This window comes from Crotalus tigris, unplaced genomic scaffold (genome assembly GCF_016545835.1).
Source record: "Crotalus tigris isolate CLP2741 ecotype Arizona unplaced genomic scaffold, ASM1654583v1 scf7180000018484.1034840, whole genome shotgun sequence".
NCBI lineage: Eukaryota > Metazoa > Chordata > Lepidosauria > Squamata > Viperidae > Crotalus > Crotalus tigris.
Window position 1 is genome coordinate 892,908 of NW_024097032.1, and position 16,701 is coordinate 909,608.

Here is a 16,701-nt window from a genome sequence, read left to right on the forward strand (position 1 = left end):
CTAAGTATGGCAGTATCTTTATTAGGCTAAAAGGTAAAAAATTGTGTACCATTTTTCATGTTAATGGAAGCATGAAGTTAACAAACTTACTAGAGGCAGAGACTGAATTCCAAGAAACCTATTTTGTAACTAAATACAAATATGAATTCTTATTTATAAAATGTCTAATCAACTATGAACCCTAAAATCATTCAATTAAAAAAAATCCATATATGTGAAGAAGAAAAAAGATCATTATGTGAAAAAAAAAACAAGTAAAAAAGAAAAATAAGAATTGAGTTGAAATGCATACCTGTGTATGTGTAAGGAAATAATATAGGCATCATTCAATACCATGCAGAACTATGCATAATACTATATTATTATAACAAAAATGGTGCATAAGGAGCTCAAATTTACAGGACTGTTATGTTGTAATACTGGATACAAATTGCTTCTAGTACTTTTAGAGGTTGTGGAAAGAGCTAACATTTTGGATGAGCCAGTGCATTATTGAAACATTGTCAACCTTTTCAAGATCAAGTAATCTCAGATTTCTTTTTTATCGCATGTATTAATAATCACCTTTGGATAGTCAGAAAAATATATAAAATTCAGAATGTAATATTTTGGACAGAGAGAATTGTTGGACAAATTGATCAACCTCGAACAAAACAATAGCATTTTAATTTAAGTGTTTCAATTTAAAGATAGATTTTATATTATTATTGCACAATGAAATGTAATACAGTAACTTGAACATTTACATTGTGGAAACGTTTTCCAAAAATAGAACAAAAGCTCTTTGAGCTAAATCACCAGAAGCTAAACAGTTCTTGAATACAGCTTGTCTATAAGAATCCAAAACCAGTTTTCCTATAAAGCTGTCATCATGGAAGATATTTTTTCATACCTTGTAAAAAGAGAAATAAATATTAGTAGAAGAAATGGCATTAGTACACCTTATCTACCTAATATAATTATATCTTCAAAAGTTTTTTTCATAAAAATTACTTAATTACGTTAGCTAGCCAGAGAATGATTCAATACACAGATGATTCAATGCACAGAGTATCTGAGGTCCAGAATTTGATAATTTCTGGTATAAAATGGCAGAATCAAAGTTAGAAAAATGATTCTGTCTCAACTGGGCCAGTAGCAAATGCATTTGGAATCCTTTATAAATTGCAGCTAATTTTAGTTTTACTTCCTATTTGTTGCTACTGGTGTTGAAAAAGCTATGTGGACACGCATGAAGATGATGGCTACATTTCAAAATAGTTTACTGTCACTTGTACCTTTTATCCTCTTGTGCCACAATTTTTTATTTAAGAGGTTCCCTGAGCATTTAGGGGAGGAACTGACTGACACAGTTGTTACCAGAAAATGACCTTGTAGGGCTGCTGTATCTGGGTTGTAAAAATCCAGATAACTTACTTTTCTTTAATTCTTTGCTGCCATCTTGTGGTTGCCTATCCCAGTTTTGTTATTCCCTTCTCCTACCAGTAGTATTTTTTTTTTTAGCATATCCAAGTCTCCCTAACTTCACTTTGAACCTAACAGTTCTTGACAAACATCTCTGCATGACATTATCTTCCTCTTAATCCCAATTCATACACAATATCAGCCAACTTCATGAGACAGTCTGAGCCCAGTTATCCAAGAAGAGTTTCAGATGGTTGAACTTGAGGGTGTGCACAGGGTCCTTCCTTGCAACTGTGAGCTAAACCATCTGTGTTCTGGTTGGTTAAGGTGTCATGGGAGATGGCATATGGCTGGAACCAAGTGGTTGTTAATGCTTCTTTGCAGGATGGGATGGTACCACTTACCTTGGAGGTCATAATGCACCCCTACTCAATGGTCTTAGCTGTGTCCATCCCTTTTGGGGAAAGACTGTGTCCATCCCTTTGGGGAAAGACTGTGTCCATCCCTTTTGGGGAAAGACTGTTAAGATGGTAGTTGGCACACAGCTTCAGAGGGCCCTCGGTGAAGCAGATTATTTGGATCCTTGTACAACACTAAGATGGCATTGGTCATACTTGCTGCTGAACTCTGAAAGGCTCAGGACGTGGTGGTGCAACTGTCCTGGGTCTCCTGGATCTTTCAATGGCTTTCAATAGTATCCTCCTGGACTGATTCAGGAGACTGGGAGTAAGAGGCACCATTTTGTGGTGATTCTCCTCCATTCTCTGTGGCCAGTTCCAGCTGGTACCTTATTGGTGGGCAAGAAGAGGTCAAGGAGTGGGATCCACTGAGCTCCTGTGATGGCTTTCCCTCTCCTCTGGTCAGCTGTCATGGATAATGCCTGACAGGCCACTCATATACTAGGGCAGGGGTAGGCAACCTTGGCTCTTTTATGACTTGTAGACTTCAACTCCCAGAATTGGCTGGCTCAGGAATTCTGGGAGTTGAAGTCCACGAGTCATAAAAAAGCCAAAGTTGCCTACTCCTGTACTAGGGAATAATATGATTGAAAAAATATTCTCCTCAATACCTGAACTATAGGAGAAAGCACTGAGGTTGATTTATGAGGTAGATAGGAGCATCTTGGTTCTGACAGTTAGTTACTGCTCTGGTCATCATTTAGAACTCACCTCCTTTCTTAGACCCAGCCAAATTAGAGAAAATCCTTGGTTGCTGTTTTACCCACCAGCAAGGGTATAAATTGAATGGGGACAGAGCAAATTTATGCTGGCATATTTTGTGTCAGTTCCCAGAGAGGAAAACAGAACATTAAACTGGTTGTCTGGATGTGCCCTCTGAATTCAAGCCTTTATCTTGGCAAGAAAAAGTTCTCCTGAGGCAAGATTTGTTGTACCATGGCCAAAGCAAATGAAGATCTTTGTATGAATTAGGTATTAAGTGTTCTTGAGTAAAATGAGTAAACATACTGTAGCTTTAAGAGAAGTAAACTGGTGGGATTGATTCCAGAGATGTAGCCATATTACTCTGTTACAACCAAACACAATGAGGTCACTCAACTTAAAACAGAGGTAGGCAACTTTTCAGTTCTGTGGCCCACATGTGATAGTGAATTGCAAAATACATATGCACACATAGATATGCACTGAAATGCACACTTGTATGTGCAACGCTGCCATTTTAGACAGATACATAAAAATAAAAAGGGGCTTCTGTATTTTCATAGGATTTGAAACAAGACATAGCACAAAGTTCCTTTTTTACCTTTTATTAAGAAACTAAACAGTAGTTAATTCTGGATTTGTGATCTGTCTTCACAAGAGTTATTTACAGCTAGATAACCACTTTCCATTATTTACTGGACAGATACCCTCCAAGGCTCAAATTTTAAAAAGAATTGTGAAGTAACCTTTTCCCTCTACTGAATGCATTAGCTCCCTAGGTATTTGTGCATTCTAGAACAGTGGCCCCCAACCTTTGGGGCACCAGGGACCAGTTCCGTAGAGAGAGGTTTTTCCATGGACCACAGGTTTTGCTGTGCTGCCTGCATCCCACGGATGGTACTTTGCTTGTTTGTGTGGCCTGATTGCTGGCATGCGGACTGGTGCCGGTCCATGGACTGGGGGTTGGGGACCCCTGTTCTAGAATATTGGCTTAACATCTACTGTATGTATATGTTTGTTTTGTAGCATTTTCTATTTAAAGTAACATAAACATACTGGCCAGTATCCTCTCTTTCAGACGAATACAAGCATTCTCTCTGCCTGGTAAAACTTAGTATGTTCAATCACATTTCCTTGTCATCAGGTCTTCACCAACTCTTCTCCCTGTTACAAGGAGAAATCAGATTCTACTCAAACCCACAATCATTCAGCAGTGTAACATAATGAGTCCACTTCAAGATCCAGCATGATTCTCAGTATTAAAAACCAACAATAAATTTTCAGGATTGAAACCAACAATTCAATTATCTTCATGTTAGGTTGCCAGCAATCATACTTTCCTCAAGATTTAAAACTTCTCCTTTCCAATATATATTTTTAAAATTCTTTGCCAGTCTATCAACTGTTTTTCCTTTCTTCTATTAATTTCCCGTCCCAGCTATCTATCATGCTCTCAGGTTCTACTAATCAATATCAAAAGGAACAGAATGTTTGGGTACTTGTGAAGATTCATGACAGACTCACAGGAAGGCATAGAGTCCTGTAAGTGTTGTTGAACCCCATACACACATACCTGAATACACAAGAATCTACAACTGTCTCCTTGTTTCCCAAGTGATCTGGACAGAGCCAAGATCATTGAAGACAGAACATTAAAGCAATTTGCTTCCCCTCCTGACTTATAGGTCCTGCAGGATTTCCTAAAGGCCTTTTTTTAAAATAAGGCCCAGCAACATCTGTCATTTTGCAACTCACATTATGATCTCTTGGATACATAGGAAGATTTTCTAATAAAACTGACTGGAGTTGCCACAGCAATTGATCAAAAAATGTAGGAAAACAAATGAGAGGATCATTGACATCAAACTGCATGCAGCCTTCCAGGCTCTGGAATCTTCCAAGAGAGATGGAAGCTGCTGTTTGAGTATATCTTCAAAATAAATAGAACCAGCATGTTCTTACTCAAAAATAATTTCTAATATCTTTAGACTTACTACTAAATAAATATAGCTATTTACTTGGCAGCAAGCTATCAAGCCATCAGAAGCAGCTGTGCTATAGCCACTAGTCTACATAGCCCTCCCCTCACTGTGGAGAAGCATTAGGTGAGGAGTACCTTGAGAGCTGTGAACTCAAGGAAGACTGCTGGACCTCAGGCTTTTCTGGCCAGGTGCTTAAAGACTGCACAGACCAGTTGGCTGGGATCTTTACCAAGATTTTTAATCGGTCTCTATCCCAGTCCACTATTCCATCCTGTCTGAAGGCCTCCATCATTGTTCCATTACCAAAGAAGTCTTTTTTTTTTTTATTAAAAGTTTTATAAATTTTACAAAAAAGAAAAAAGAATACAAAACAAGAGACAACATATACAAAAAAATAAAACTAAACAATACATATATAAAAAAAAAAACCCCCCACCCCTCCCAAAACCCCCCCCTCCCTTCCCCCCCCCTGAGCTTCCCAGAGCAGAATATAGGCTTAAAAAGTAAAAATAAAAATTAAATTAAGAACTTTATATTTATATATATAAAAAGATTATCTATAATATATATAAAAATAAAACTTATGAAAAAACTATATAATATTTTTGTATACCCAATCTAAATTGTATAAATTTTATCCATTTGTCCCAAACAGCAAGAAACTTCTCTTGCGTTTGTTGCTTTAAGAAAGCCGAAATCTTTGCCATTTCCGCCAGATAAGCTACTTTAAGAAACCATTCCTGCAATGTAGGCAAGATTCCTTCTTCCAATATTGTCCTACTAACAGCCTAGCGGCTGTAATCAAATTTAACATCAATACAACCTCCTTTGTATCACAATCTGTAACAATACCTAACAAAAATAATTGCGGAGTAAATTTTACCCTCCTTCTAAAAATTCTCTGGATATTCCACCATACTTTGATCCAAAATGCTTTTATCTCTCTGCATGACCACCAAATATGATAATAGGAAGCCTCCTTATAACCACATCTCCAACATTTGGGTTGCACGTCAGGGTACATATAAGACATTTTTTGTGGATCAAGGTGCCATCTATAAAACATTTTATAAAAATTCTCCCTTAAATTCTGTGCTTGTGTAAATTTGACATTTCTCACCCAAATTTTTTCCCAGGTGTCCACCAAAGAAGTCTTTTATTAACAGTCTCAGTGATTAAAGACCAGTGGCACTAATCGCTATTATCATGAAGCGTTTTGAAAAACTGGTCTGCAGGCACATTGTGTCCTGCCTCCCATACACACTCGACAGTCACCAGTTTTCATACAGAGCAAAAAGATGAAACAGCCATACTGGTCTCACTCATCTGGAGCAGTGAGGGACCTATGTAAGGATGCTCTCTGGGATTTTAGCTCTGCATTTAACACAATTCTTCCATACACACTGGTGTCTAAACTTGTCACTCTTGGACTTTCACATTCAATCTTCCTTTGGATTATGAACTTCCTGTCTGGCCACTCTCACAGGGTTAGATTAGGCAACTATATCTCTTTAGCCCTTATTCTTAATACGGGCTCCTCACAGGGCTGTGTGTTGAGCCCCATATTTTACACTCTCTACACTTATGACTGCGCCCCCACTCATCCCAGCAATATTATTGTTAAATTTGCAGATGATACAACAGTGATGGGGCTTATCTCCAGTGGGGATGAATGTGCCTACGGGATGAGGTGGAGCGGTTGCTCTTATGGTGCAGAGACAATAATTTGGTTCTCAACACAACTAAGACTAAGGAACTTATAGTAGATTACAAGAGGAATAAATCAGATCATCAGCGGAGACTGTGTGGAGCGAGTGGCCAGCTTTAGATTTCTGGGTGTTACCATAAAGGAGGACCTGACCTGGAGTTCTCATGTTATAGCATTGCTTAAGAAGGCTATACAATTCAAACAAACAACTTCTATGAGTATATCGGTAGAACACATAATTACTAATTTGACAACCACAATTAAGAAATGCTGTAACATGCATCTGGGTTACATCCTGAATGTAAATTTTAGGCGGCAATTTGATGTACAGAGCTCCCTGCAATCAAGCAACTTTAAGTCATAAACAAGAATGTATGACAACTCACACATCATTTATATGGCAGCTCATATGAAAAAAATGCAAAATTTCTGACTTTGCAAAACACATTATTGGACTAGATTTCTTTTTTAAAAAAGAAGGGAGGAAACAGGTTGATTTTTAAAAATAAGTATTCCATTACTACCTTAGGGTATAAAAATGCAGAAATGAAGCAATATTAAATGTTTAATACGTTCAATATATATGTCATAATTTTTAATAGATGACCTTAAAATTCTTTAGGCATCATACATTTTAAATTAAAACAATAATTAAATGTATTTATTGCTCTGATAGCAATACACATTAAATCTATTTAGTCACTTTCCTATTATACCATGTTAACCTGTCATCTTGACTCAAATGTATCAAGCAAATAACCTTATACAGTAGTTCTATGAAGTTACCACATGTGAGATTCAATAAATATATGAGATTTAATAAACTATGAACAATGGTCTACCATTAGTCTGCCTGTTTCTTTTTCTGAAATAAATATAAATCCTTTTGCAATATGTCAGACAAGGCATAATTCAAACTACAGTTTTTAGAATTCTATTAAAATCAAACATCAACAAGGCAAAGCAACAAAATTTAAATATTAAAAAAATGTTCCCACTTACCACCTTAGATAACAAGAATGAAATGTATTTGTTTGAAAAATACCCCAGCAGCTTTTATATAAGATCGATCTATTATGTGGCTTGTGGTTTCTCCCACAGTTCCTCATTTACTGTTTTGAGGTTTAAGTTCTAGTTGTAGTTACAAAGCTAAAGTATTTGGTTTAGGTTTTTTTTTTTGCTATTTTGGGATAAATATTGTGTGTCTATTCTATTACATTTTATATGAGACATTATATAAACTGCACTATTCAATTTTACACTAAAGACCCCCACAACTTCAAGGTTCTTCTGTTTTCTTCTTTACTATAAGTATAGCTTGATGTACCCCTGTACCAGTGTTTCTCAATCTCAGCAACTTTAAGATGGGTGGACTTCAACTCCCTAAACTCCGTATTAAAATTGCTGAGGTTGACAAACATTTGACTATGCATTTAATAGTTATATTGTTTCATTTTACATTACTCTCCTTTGAAACTACCTTTAGTGTACATAGCTTTAAAAATATGGAAATTATGAAATATTCAGCTAATAGAAAACTGAATACAAATGTATAAATGAAGGAAATGACAAAGAGAGGATACAGTGATGATCATATTCATATTTCATTTGCGCCTTACTAACTACAGATACATAGGTCCTAGTCAACCTTCAACAAAAATATTCCCTACTCAGAATGTAGGAATCTGATGGGAATCTTTCATTATTCAAACCCATTTTGCCATAAAATACTTGCTATTAATTCCACCAGTTTTGTCTTTGGAACTTGCAAAATTTAATCTAAATATTAACTAGCCAATAAGAATCTATCAGAAAACATTAGTTTTTGGATATTTTTTAAATAATTAATATTTCTAAAACTAGCAAGATAACATCACAACATCCAAACACATGCACAGTACAGGAGAGTTCATTAGAGTCCATTATTTTACTACCAGTTAATGTAGAGAGACTAATGCCCTTTATGTCTCAAGAACTATATTTAGGTTCATTTCAGTTGTATATTTTTCAGGAAAATAGTCTTGGAAAAACTACTATTGGGATTTTATTATTGTTGTTGTTGTTTTGGTGCCTTCATGTCAGAAAACCCTGATTTGAAGGTGTTATTTCCTAATAAGGTCCTTGGATTTTAAAGTGGACCAAAAATATCTGCACTGTGACAGAATCTGTAACTTACCAATTTATTACTTTGAGGGACAGGCATATGTGTATTAGTATTTTTTTTATCCTAATTACAACTACAATGATTCCTGATAATTATTTATTAACCAAACAATGTCAGGAATGTTAGCTTCAAATACTTTTACTCATACATCAACCTGTCAACCTGGACCCCTTTAGTCTACATTTTTCAGGGTCATAAATAGCCAGCTGCCTAGTAAGATATCAGACAATGATTACGCAAAAGATATTTAGTTATTTAAAAAGCAAGTTGTTCTTTCCTCCCTTTTGGAACTTTTATTAACTATTATTTATAATTATTTTAATTATTAATAGAATTAATAGAAAAGAATAAAATATAATAGAAATAAATTCTATTAAAAGGAATTGGAATCAAGTATTCAGATTGTGATATATTTGGATGTGATATATAGGGTATGTTTTCTGGTCTATATTGAGTAATGAAATTTAGAAAAATATGAAAGCCTAAAGGGATACCTACCTATTGTACCTTGGAAACAGCTTCTAAAAAAATCTTTGGTAAGGCTGGCTCAAAATTAAGACTGGCTCCCACGAATCAGGTTTGTATTTTCCGACTATCTCTAGCAGCTACGACTGATACAGGTTTTATTGATACTCATTTTCTTTCCGCAACAACCAAAGCAAAATACGTGAATTCACGTCGAAGGCAAGAAACAGTTTGCAAACGAAGCTGAGCAAGTCACCTCCCATCTCACCCAGACACTCGCCATGAGCGGCCTCTGTTCGTAAGAGGGTCTTACGAACCTCTCAGCGGGGACACTAAAGCGCTGCCCTTTTCGGCACTTGGACGTGGGTTCAAGGCGCCTTTCTGACAGGATCCCAGCCTTCCCCTAATCCGCCGAGGAGCGCTTAGATCCGAATTTTTTCGAGGAGAAAGCGAAGGGGGACGCGGAGGCGCTCCTAAAATCCCGGAGGGAAAAGGCCGACAAAGGAGAAAAGCGTCCCGCTGTTCCTCCTGTCAGGGAAGAGGCGGGGGAAGGCAGACAGCGCAGGGGGCGGGACAGTGGCCTCGCGGTGGCTTGTAAACAGATCCGGCGTCTCCACGTGACCGCCTGCAAGTACCTGTGCTTGAGACTCTGCGGCCGCCAGACTCCTGACAACAAAGCAGAGCGCGCGGAAAGCGCGCGCGCGCGCGCTGCAACAGCAGCAGCAGCAGGAGCAGGAGCAACGGCCGTTGAAGCCACCGGCGGGTCTCTGGCGCCTTCGCCTTCCCACTGCGGCTCTCCGGGTCCTCGCTAGTCTGGCATCCTTCCTGCTTGGGTTTCCGATGCCGGCCTTTAACATGGCTGAGGCTGGGCCGTGACTGGGTACCCGGCAATCTTGACCGGAACAGAGACTTCTCCTACCCTCCCTCCCCGCTTCGCGACGTCCGTGAGAAGAAAGGGAAGCGAGGGGCGTCGCGCTGTCGGTTCACCATGAGCACCTTCGCCTTGGAAGAGACCTTGGAGGCGGACTGGGTAGCCGTGAGGCCTCACGCCTTCCACGAGCGGGAGAAGCAGAAGTTTGTCTTTATTGTGGCCTGGAATGAGATCGAGAGCAAGTTCGCCATCACCTGCCACAACCGGACGGCGCAGAGGCAGCGCAGCGGCTCCCGGGAGCTCCGCCGCACTAGCGCGGTGGGCCCTGGAGCGGCCGAGCAGCTAAGCGCCTCCTGTAAAACGGCCGGCAGCCCCACTATACGAAAACCTCCGGCCGGGCGGGGCGCGGAGTCCGTCCAAGCCAGGAGCTCGCCAGCATCGCCTGTCCGGGCCGAGTCGCTTCCGCGCAGCCCGGGCAGCCGAGCGGTTGAGGCGTCGCAGAGGAGCCCGGCGAGAACGAAGAGCAGCCTGGCCCGGAGGCCTCAGCCTGTTCCGAAGGCGCCGTTCAGCCCAGCGGCCTGCGCGGCCGAAGATCTGGAGGAGCTGGAGCTGGGCAAGGACGAGCCTTCGGGAGGCGCCGCCGCCGCCGCCGCCTTTCTTCTCCCTTCTCCTCCCGCCGGGCCTCCCGCCGAGTCGCCCACTGCGGCCTTAGATGAGGTAGAAGCGCTATCTGGAGAGGAATGCAGCTGGGCCGGCCTCTTCTCTTTCCAGGATCTGCGGACCGTCCATCAGCAGCTGAGCTCGGTGAATTCCGAGCTGGAACCCTGTTTGCCCGTCCTTCCCGAGGAACCGTCGGGGATGTGGACGGTGCTCTTCGGGACTCCAGAACTGTCCGAGGAAGAGATGGATGCGTTGTGCTATCAGCTGCAGGTATACCTGAGCCACTGCCTCGATACTTGCGGCTGGAAGATCCTCTCTCAAGTACTCTTTACCGAAACCGACGACCCGGAGGAATATTACGAGAGTCTGAGCGAGCTACGACAGAAGGGCTACGAGGAGGTTTTGCAAAGGGCCCGTAAGCGCATTCAGGAGGTGAGCGGTGCCATCAGTATAGATAAGGGGGGGGGGGACTCTCATCAAGCTAATACATTCTGCTTGCACCAGTTATTCGTCAACCTAATCTTAGGATAAATTTTCTAAGATTTGACTTTTAGTTGTTGTTTTCTTTTTTCCTCTAAACATACTGTAATTCCAAGTCAATAATTCTGTTTAGGGAAAACAAATTACTTAGAAAAAAATATCAGTTCATAAGTTGGAACATTTGCTGGAATATTTCTTAGTAAATCCTCCAAGATGCAAATTCTGTATTCAAATACCTTTTTTATGCTTAACTATGATGACACTTTTTAAGGTGGATGTACATGTTTCTGTTTTATTTATTTATTTATTATTAGATTTCTAGGCCGCCCAACTCTGACTCTAGGTGACTCACAAGTAAAAACATTAACCACAACCACAAACATGGTTGATATGTTGGGCTGCACTGGGAAGACCCAGTTTCAAATCCACTCTTAGTCATGGAAGCTGCTTGGGTGATTATAGGTCACTTATTCACTCTCGACTTACCTCACAGAATTATTGTTGTAGGGGAAAATAGGATAATGTATATTGATTAGAGGAAACGCACCCAAAATAAGAGGTTTTTTTAAAAAAAGAAGATGGCAGTATGTTGATATCTGCACAAGAAGGGAGGGCTTTCAATCATGTGATCATTTTTATTTACAAGACTTACATGATTGATCATCTTATATACAATAAACCCTGTTTCCTCATAGCAAGATCAGTAAAACAAAACAAGATAAAACAATAATATCAACAACTTCATTATGACTGCCATATTGACTTTTTGGAGTTCCCAGTGAATGGGGAACTATAAATCTAACAAGCAAGTAAATTAGTCTATTTGTCTTGTGCTAAATTTGATTTTGAAGTTGGTATATTTGTAAGATTAGGAATTTAGCCCAGAAGTAGGATGTCAATTGTTATAACAAAGCTGAGATTTCAGTAGAAGGGAAATTTAGGCTAGTATTCTTTTAACTTGTTTATAATTCATGGCAGGTAACATAAAAGCTGTATAGGACCATAGTAGCAGCAATATGCAAGAAAAAAGCTTTATTGCTTTAGTTATTTCCATATAGGAGGATAACATTTTATTCTAGAAAGAATGGAGAGCTAGTTTGGTGTAATGGTTAAGGTGTGGCCTAGAAACCAGGAGACTGTGAGTTCTGGTCCTGCCTTAGGCATGAAAACTGGCTGAGTGACTTTGGGCTGGTCCCTGTCTCTGTCCAACTCACGACAAGGGATGGTGATGAGGAAAATAGGAGGAAAGAGTATTTAGGAATGTTTGCCACCTTGAGTTACTTATAAAGTAATAAATATTGGATAAAAAACATCTAATAATCATTGAATAGTATGAAATAGAATGTTTTGGTACCATAAGTTTTAAGAAACGCACTACTGTAAGGTTTTATCCAAGTTCTTTAGTCTGTATATGATTTTTGTCATATTGTGTATAAATCTTGGTAGCTGTATTCTAATCAGGATATGTTTATTTTTTAAAAATGAAGAGATTATACATGCAATGGATTTAATTACTTACCAAGTATTTTAAGTATCCAAGAAATTAAAATATTTCTTATATGAAACTGAGGCATAAAATACATTTTGTTAAACTACGTTCAGTTTTATATGGATATGATTCTAGAGCTGTTGGCTGTTCCAGTATTCTTTTGATTGTCTGGTAATAATCTGTATCTATACTGTATATGCTAATTAAATGCATTGTCTGATGTCAGTATATCTGTTAGTACCTTCTATGTAACTGACTCATATTTAATTAAAAGGTACATATTTAAGAAAGGATAACTTTTTTTCTCTCAGGTTTCAACTGTATTACCTGCTTGTCAATTGAAACAAGAACCTCAAAACTCACTTGGTTAAATTATTCCGTGATAATGAAGCAACAGATGACAGGCATTTAATATTAATGTGTAATCTGAATATAGTGGTTTTCTACACTACAGATTGAAATTCAATCATCTCCTGAAATATGAGACAACTCAGTTCATGTACTGTATTTCACTTATATTCTTTTGCTTTACCTTTGCTTTGAAAGTGATTTTAAAGGGGTTAGAGTGATTGAGTAAAGATACTGGATTCTTACAGTATCTCTAATTAAAATGCCATAGGAAAATGTTTCAGTTTTAAAGAGAATATTAATAACTTGATATGGTTATAAAATTTCCTAGCATATATTAATATGCCCTTTTATTAAGATTTATCCTGATGGTCAGTTGAATGACTCCACGCTTTGGACGAAAGAAGAAAAGCCATATGTGCTGATAAATTCCTTTTATTTAGAATTAGCTTTGACAAGGTTTTCTTTAGTCACACATTCCTGTTGAGCTATGCAACATGTAACTCAAGATCAGACCTGATTAGAACTTTATATTAAATGTAAAACTTGATACTTTCTACAATAATTTTGCAAATACAATGGTTGGAATTGTAAAATTGCTTCTGTGCCAAAATTATTTTAATATTTAATATTAATACTTAAAATAGAAAGTAGAAGAATATTGATAGCCTAAGTTACTTTAAAAGACAATATAAAAGATAAGTGGTACTTTAAATCTCATCATATAGAATTTGTCTCTTTCATAGCTATACATGCTGTGGGTACTCCTCAACTTACAACCATTTGTTTAATGATCTTCAAAGTTACAGTACTGAGAAAAGTCATTTATGACCATCACATGATCAAAATTTGGGTTCTTGGCAATTGGCATATAATTATAATAGTTGCAGTGTCCCAGAGCAGGGTTATATGATCACCACTAGTAATCTTCCCCAGAGCCACCAACAAGCAAAGCACTTGTTGATAGCCCGAGAGAAGTTTATTGGTGATGGGGAAAGCCAAATTCACTTAAGACTGTAGCAAAAAGATTATAATCTACACTTATGGTGTAGATTCTGGTCCTAATTGTGGTCGTAAATTGAGAACTACCTGTTTTATTTTCTAATCTCAAACTCAGCCATGGAAATTCAGTGGCTAACTCTGAGCCAGTCACTGTCCCTCAGCCTAACCTCACTTAAAGGGGTAGTTGCTGTGGAATTAAAGTGAAGAAAGATAAGGCTGCCTTATGCACCTGGAGAAAAGATAAATCTAATAAACAGTATGAACATTTTTAAAGAAAAGTTTATATTTAATAATTTCTATATAATGGATCCTTTTGGAATAAAAAGTTAGATTAAGTGTAGAAAAAGAATAAAAATGGTAAAAGGAGCGCAGAGGACTAAGAAAAAGAAACATAACTAAATCTTTCTTTTATATAGGTGCCATTCACAATTATTGTCCTTACCTTTCCATTCTTGGAAACTATTCCTAGCTCTATTATCCATACACCAATTCATACATTGCATTTAATTTTTTAAACTCTTCAACACTCTTTTTGAGGGTCTTATTAGTGTTTTCCCTTCCTGTCAATCCATCACTCTTTCTTTATATATTTGTTTTATGATGCAGTCCTCATGGATTCTTTCTGTATAACCAGATCACATTCCTTTTGTATGCTCATTCAACTTTTCTATATAATTCACATTTATTCACCATCCATTTTGTCTTGATCCTATCTCTTCTTTCTTTACTGTCTGTACTTCTTAATAACCCATTTCAACTCCATTCAACTTTTATGCTTCTGAAAATTCTCATTTTCACATAACAAAATAGGCAAAAGTATACTTCATTATTGATACTATTTCTGCTTGTCTATCTTTGTATGCTTCATAAGTAATCCATTGCCATTATTTTCAAGCTTACCATGACACAATTGTTTCTCTCTTCTAATATTGAAATATATATAGATATTTCATTATTTTTGACAAATGTTCATTCCTTGCAACAGCCCATGCTCTTACCACTTTTCTGCTAGCATTTGCATATATTAACATTTCTTCATTTTTGTATCTGTGTGTGTGTGTGTGTGTATGTTACATCTAGTTTTTTCCACTCATGTATAATTTGTAATTGTAATTGGCCACTCCATTGTTTAGTCAAATGCTACTTTGGCCCTTGATATATTAATTTTCAGATCATGGCTGTGTCATTATTAATATTTGTTGCAAAACATTAAGTTCTTAGCCAGCAACACATAATCTGCATATAAAGTACATCCATATCCCCAGCCAATATACCTCTGTTACCACCAAAAGCATTTCTTAACATGTTTGTCAATGCATGTATTGATCAAGATGATACCACAAATCCTTGTCATGCTCTTGGCATAGTTTTGAATCACTCATTAAGCATTTAGTTTATTTGCATTCATGATTTACTTCTACCATTTACTGTTCCCATTCAGCTATCAACTTTCAATTCCATTTTCACATGAACTATTCTGTATTTTAAGTCTATGCTTTCTTTAAATCCATTTACAATAAACTTTCTCACATTTATCAGTCAGCTACTGAAAAGAAAAGGTCTGGCCTGCACATACTTCACGCTGCATAAAACTGCACTGTACTTTCCTAATTGGGACTACTAAATTTTGCCAAACAGAATAAACATTGTTTATTCTGTTATTATTTATCGTTCATGCTTACTCTCTTGCTACATGATGGTGTTCTTTCATTTTTCAGGCAGGGCTCACACAGATTTGCACAAATATGCCATAAATACATTAAACACCCCATAATCAAATAACATCTGTATTTTAACATTTCTGCTATTATACTGATATACTGGAAACTTTACTATTTTCCAATATTCTCACTGCATTTATGACTTTCATCATTTTTAATCGGATGCTAACCATTATAGCATTTGTTTCATTTCCATTCTTTGAGATATCACTGTTATGTTCTTACAGATCTTTAAAATACTCATTTCACCACTTACTTCAGTTCCACATCAAATCATATCTTTTATTTTTAATCCCATTCATTCTATTAGTGCTCCTTGTTCAGCATCCACAGATATATTTTAACTAATTTGGCTATCCCTTATCATTGGGAGAGTTCATTGGTTAACAGAATAGCCTTCACTAGTTGACTATTATCTGGACAATATTTTAGACATTTAGCACATTTTATTGCTTGTAGAGTGTTCTGAAATCAGAGCTTGAAGCATCCCAAATTTTACTAGCATGGACTGAGGAAGGTAGGGAGAGAACGGATGTAGTTTTAAGCTTTACTGTTCTTATTTTTTAAAATAAATGGCTTGTTCCTGTTGCCATCAGTTATTGTTTGGTAAGATCATTTATAGGGTTGCTGTAGTTCTGTACCTTTTATGTAAGTGGGTTGGAATATAGGATATATATGAATTCTGTGGCTCTGCATCCTCTTTCTATATGTCCTGAAAACATCTCCCTGCAATCTTTTTCTCTCTCCCAGCATTAATGTATGTATATGCACATTTATGATGTTAATTATATGTAGTAATACATTTTGTATTCAGTTAGTCCTCGACTTACATCCATAATTGAGCCCAAATTTCCCATTGCTAAGCAAAACAGTTGTTAAATGAGTTTTATCCCATTTTACAATCTTTCTTGTCACAGTTGTTAAGTGGATCACTGCAGTTGTTAAGTGAATCATTCAATTATTAAGAACATCTGGCATCCCTCATTTATTTTGCTTCTCAGAAGCCATCTGGGAAGATTACAAATACAGAATGCTTCCTATCGTAGGGTATATGTATAAGAATTGACAGTGCTTTGTTTGATAAGTCATTTTTTTCTCTAATGTTTTATAATTCTCATTAATGTAGAATCACTAATTTCATGGCTTCTGTGTTCTCTTCCTCAGATTGGCAGGGCTAATTTAGATCTTTATTTTTTATAGGGCAACTTTATATGACTTAATTTGTATTGCTCTGTTCATAATTGTAA

At 37.4% G+C, this 16,701-nt stretch overlaps 1 protein-coding gene and 1 long non-coding RNA gene across 3 annotated transcripts in view; one reads left to right on the forward strand and one right to left on the reverse strand.

Annotated features, from left to right (window-relative positions):
• Positions 1-638: 638 nt before the first annotated feature.
• Positions 639-9,434, reverse strand: LOC120312303. Of its 2 annotated transcripts, none has more exons than XR_005557849.1 (3): positions 8,917-9,434; positions 3,621-3,728; positions 639-892 (listed from the first exon to the last, which is right to left on the reverse strand). It is a non-coding gene; the product is annotated as an uncharacterized LOC120312303 (long non-coding RNA). The 2 variants fall into 2 exon arrangements; XR_005557850.1 differs by having other exon boundaries at positions 9,201-9,430.
• A 98-nt stretch (positions 9,435-9,532) lies between these two features.
• JMY (junction mediating and regulatory protein, p53 cofactor) overlaps positions 9,533-16,701 on the forward strand; it is a 47,621-nt gene continuing 40,452 nt past the window's right edge. The window contains exon 1 of the mRNA XM_039352829.1: positions 9,533-10,846. Within this exon, the coding sequence (XP_039208763.1) occupies positions 9,872-10,846 (975 nt within the window). The 5' untranslated portion in view covers positions 9,533-9,871. The remainder of the gene's footprint in view (positions 10,847-16,701) is intronic.